Source organism: Solanum pennellii, chromosome 12, assembly GCF_001406875.1.
Source record: "Solanum pennellii chromosome 12, SPENNV200".
Lineage (NCBI taxonomy): Eukaryota > Viridiplantae > Streptophyta > Magnoliopsida > Solanales > Solanaceae > Solanum > Solanum pennellii.
The window spans coordinates 58,527,055-58,531,719 of NC_028648.1; the positions used below are offsets into that span (position 1 = coordinate 58,527,055).

The window sequence follows — 4,665 nt, forward strand, 5'->3', positions numbered from 1 at the left end:
ATGTGATGCAAGTGAACGTCTACGAGAAAATTGTTGTAAAGTGTGTGTGATGCAAGTGAACGTCTACGAAAAAATTGTTGTAAATTGTATGTGATGCAAGTGAACGTCTACAAAAAAGTTGCTTGCAAAAGTTTCGTTCTTTGAAACTTCAAATCAGACATGTTTGAACTTGGAACTGCATAGATAAAAGGATCATTCATTAGCTCTACTAGTTATGTTAAATACATGAAAAGAATTTCGATCTTGCTTTTTTAGGTCTCATGCTAGGTTTTGGTTTATATGGCTCTTAGACTTAGCCCATCAAACAAGTGCACCAAAAGAGGGGGCAGTATCATATTCTCTAGCTAGAATATATGCATTTTATTATTAAAATAAAATATTAAGTGCATATGTTAGTGGACATAAATTGTGGTAGAAGATGACTATTGGTTGTTGTAATTTATATGACCATTAGCTCTTCTAACTCTCATTAATTATCATTAGTTTCTTGTAACTTATATGACCATTAATGTCTTGTAACTTATGTAACATCTATCACATTTATATATCCATATTGCTATCCCTCATTCTAAACACTAATTCTTCCTTTGTGAAGTATCCAACAAATATGAGATAGAGTGTTTAGTCAAAAAAAATGAGAAGAGTGAAATAATATTTTAATCTGTGGTAGTGAAAGAGAGAGTTGAGACTGAATAATATTCCAAGTCTTCAACTGTATCCACTTTATATACAAAAGAGGGTAATTATATGTTGAAGAAGATATTCTTTTGTGGAGCTTTGAACTCTTCAACTAATTTAGAGTTGTTTGAGTTATACGGCGTTGTTGGATTGTTGTATCTTGAAGGGGACAAGTCAGGAGTAATATTGCTGGATCGATGTAGATTATAACACAGTGAACTTGAATCTCCTTAAAGAGAGCGAGAGATCTCCATGCCTCAGCCTAAATATTTGTTTATTTATTTATGTCATTTTGTTTCAACCGTAATTTATTGTATTTTGTGGTACATTACACCAACATGTTAGAGACTCAGGGTGCTCGCTAATTACATTAATGTTTGCATTTTTTGGAAGGGCAAATCTGAAGAGATTATTTTTTTTACGATATTTCCATCGTTCTTTGGACTCTTTAAGTTTCAAAAATAACAAAAGGTTTATGATATTAAACCTATTTAGCAAGTAATAATATTATTACTATTACTTTCTAAATAGATTTAATAATAGTAATATTACCATAAATGGAACTAATACCGGTCATATCCATAAATCCTATTTCAAACAAAACTAGGAAATACAACTTATTAACAAAGTAGGAAATATCATCTGCATCTCTATAAATAATTTAATGTTTTGAGAACTTATTATTATAACTTGATTTCTTCTTTGAACAATTAAAAGAAAACCACTTATAATCATGGAAGGTGAAATAAATATTACTAATTTGAGTGATCGCGATTGGATAGATAGACCCTTGAGGTCAGATTATCAAAATTGGACAAATCTGCCAATTGATAATGCCAATAGGGATAATCAAAAGGGGGAGGACTCTATAATGAAGTATATTAAAACAAGAACTCATCATATTGTTGTGCCTAAAGACAGAGTAAATATTAATCCAGAGGAAATTGAAGAAATTTGTGTCATATGTCATATGGAATTCGAACATGAAGAGATCGTTGGAACACTTGGATGCGGACATGAATATCACGCAGGCTGCATCAAACAATGGTTGTTGAGGAAAAAAGATTGTCCTATGTGTCGAGCTTCTGTTGTTCCTTCCACATCAACAAAGATATATATAGAAATGCATAGCATTTAGAAGTTATTTTGATTCCAAAAGTTCTTTTGTATTAATCTCAAGTTATGAATGTATCGCTCTATATTCTTTGATATGTACAAGAACCACTAACAAAATGCAATTTCATCGACATTTAACTTGTGTAGACACTCTAATGTAACTGTAGTAATATCATCGATGTATGCTAGAATGGTACAATGGTTAATTCCATCTAATAATTGACTACAAAGTTATTCTTTTAATTAGTTCCCTTTGAGAGCTGCTAGTCGAGTGACAAAGTCATCGTAATCTGGCAGCTTGGGATGTATATGCCCATTTGGACTCAACATATCGCGATTTGCTTGAGTGTCTCCTTCTCGAAGTATCACTGGAGGGCCTGCTTGTTTCAATTCAACACGAATCGATCTCTTCCTTGATACTTCAGTGCTCTCAACTTCAGCTAATTTAACAACTGGTTTTGGTGTTTTAACTTCAATTTTAGAAGCCTGTTTCCTAGTATAGTGCATTAGAAGCCTATCCATCATCTTTTCCTCTTCATCGCGTTGATCAACATGATCTCCACTTGCAATTTTTATCCCATGTTTTCCCTGTCTCAATCTTCTATGCGAGTCCTCTTCACAATCATCCATTGGCTGCATTCGTGTCCTAACTGATTTCGGTTTTGGCTTCTGTAATGTATCATTTACACAACTATCTTCTTCTTTAACAATCGTTATTCCCCTCTGATTCATCTCTGTATGTCCGTGTGTTTCCCCTGTGGAGACGTTAGCAGATGTATCTGAACTGATTTTAACAATGCAGGCTCTTGACTTGTTGTAACTAGGCTGAATTGGTCTATAATAGAATGGTGTATTGTCATCAGATTTTTCTTCAGATACACTTCTAATGATCTTTGGATCATTCCGTTGCCCATTTTTTCCAATAATATCCGCTTTAGTATCTTTTACTGGAGGTTTGTCATCTAAGTATCTGTTGGATGAGCGATTTATATTATCTCTTTTCTGTTTATCACTCTCCCTCAAGCTACGTACATCGCCAGGGACTTCTTTTCTCCCATGAGATGAATGATTCTCCCTTTTCGTCTTAGAAGTCTTATGTGTCCTTGCATTCTCATGATTAATCTTAGCCTTTTGATGTTCTTTCCTCTGAACTGATTCATCGATTTTCTTCTGCAATTTGTGCTCTTCATTACTACGACTCTTCAGCGAGTCCTGTGAAAGATAGATATAAAGTGAAACTAGAGTATATACAGAAGCAGAACTTTGTGATAACTAAAAACTTGTTTTAAAACATCTACACATGTAATCGAAGCCAGAATATGTGAAGGCCAAGAAAAGGACGAAGGAACTCCTTTTGATTCTTCACATTACTCTACACTTACTAGGTAAGAATCGTTTAACTTCTATACACTAACAGTGTCACGAGCACATCTTGTTTGTGATGACTACAATGTTTCAATGTAATTGTATAGAAGGCTTACTTGTACAGCTATCTGTGGTTTCGATAGCTTATGTTCCAAAGCCTTTGAATTCCATCTTACACCAGATTCTACTGCTATATCTCGCATCAACTGAAGCTTCATATCCTTTATAGACGGTTGAGACTTAAGCTTACTAACAATCTGTCAAGAACGAATATGTATACGTTTAAAACAGAGAGGGAAAACGCGTTCCATGTGAAATTATGTTATGACTTATGAGTAACTACCTCTTTATTCACATAACATTCAAGGGAATTTCCATATCTTCCATTAAATATATCTCTCAGTTCGCGTAATTCTGGTATATCAGATAGTCTTGCTGCTGAAAACATCAAAGTCGATACAGCTTCTCTGCATTCCTCCGGACACTCCCTATAAACAAACAATCACACAGAAAGTAGGCGATTAATTAATTAGTCCTATTTCTCAATAGGCCATTTCACCTCACTCTTTACCTCTGTTTACTCATGGTAGCGAGGTGACTCGAGATATGCAAACAGTATTGTTCCAAGAAATCGTAACAGCTCGAGATATTGAGCTCAACTACAAGGCCATCTGCCTGTTACATCAACACAGCTTTTACATCAGAATGTATTAATCGTTCGAATGAAACAAATAAGACTTATTATTAAGTGTTGAATTTTCAAAGACAAGTACGAAAGAAAATTACCCTGCTATAGGCATTGATATCAGCTCCAGATTTAATAAGGTCAGCCATATCATTCTTCAAATATTTCAACATAGCATCTCTTTTTTTTCTGATCATCTCGATTCGCGTCTTTGTCTGCTTGATTGTAGACTTGCTGCACCAAACAAAACACACAAAAAAGATTGATTACGTAGAGTCTACTACCATTACGCTTCAGTTTCAAACAAGTCAGAGAAAATTAAAGAGTTGACATTCTTACCATTTGGTATAGAACTTGCTTTTTAACAATGCATCAAACATTTCGATTTGATTTGCTTAAAAGGCTATGATATTATTGGTTTAGTGAAAGGGCAATATTATTCTCATTCAAATGGATTAAATACCACTGCTCTTACGTTTCGGTCACATAAATTGAGATGAAGAGCATTAAATCCTCAGCTGCCACGTGGAGCTTCTACATTCTGCAGGCCGGGTAACTGTAACTTTTCTTTTACCATATTATCCTCAATGTTCCACCGGAGGCTGAATAGTTTTGGCGCCAGTAGAAGGGTAATATAGGAAGAATATTTTACTGAATACTAATGTTTGCAACAAGTTTTTTAAGTGACATAAATAAGAAATAAGAATATTTTATTGATAATAATGTGTAAAGTTTTTCTCTTTTTGATAAGATTTTCCTATTATTTGAGGGACATATTTTTCGAAATAAAAATGATTTGAATTTGATCTTTAAGGGAAGAT

General features: G+C 34.0%; 1 protein-coding gene across 1 annotated transcript; it reads right to left on the reverse strand.

Annotated features, from left to right (window-relative positions):
* Positions 1 to 1,894: 1,894 nt before the first annotated feature.
* LOC107006912 lies at positions 1,895 to 4,267 on the reverse strand. Its single transcript, XM_015205421.2, has 6 exons — positions 4,184 to 4,267; positions 3,946 to 4,078; positions 3,731 to 3,834; positions 3,503 to 3,647; positions 3,276 to 3,416; positions 1,895 to 3,006 (listed from the first exon to the last, which is right to left on the reverse strand). The coding sequence occupies exons 1-6, from the start codon at positions 4,222 to 4,224 to the stop codon at positions 2,038 to 2,040; spliced, it is 1,533 nt and encodes a 510-aa protein (XP_015060907.1). The 5' UTR covers positions 4,225 to 4,267; the 3' UTR covers positions 1,895 to 2,037.
* Between the last annotated feature and the right edge of the window lie 398 nt (positions 4,268 to 4,665).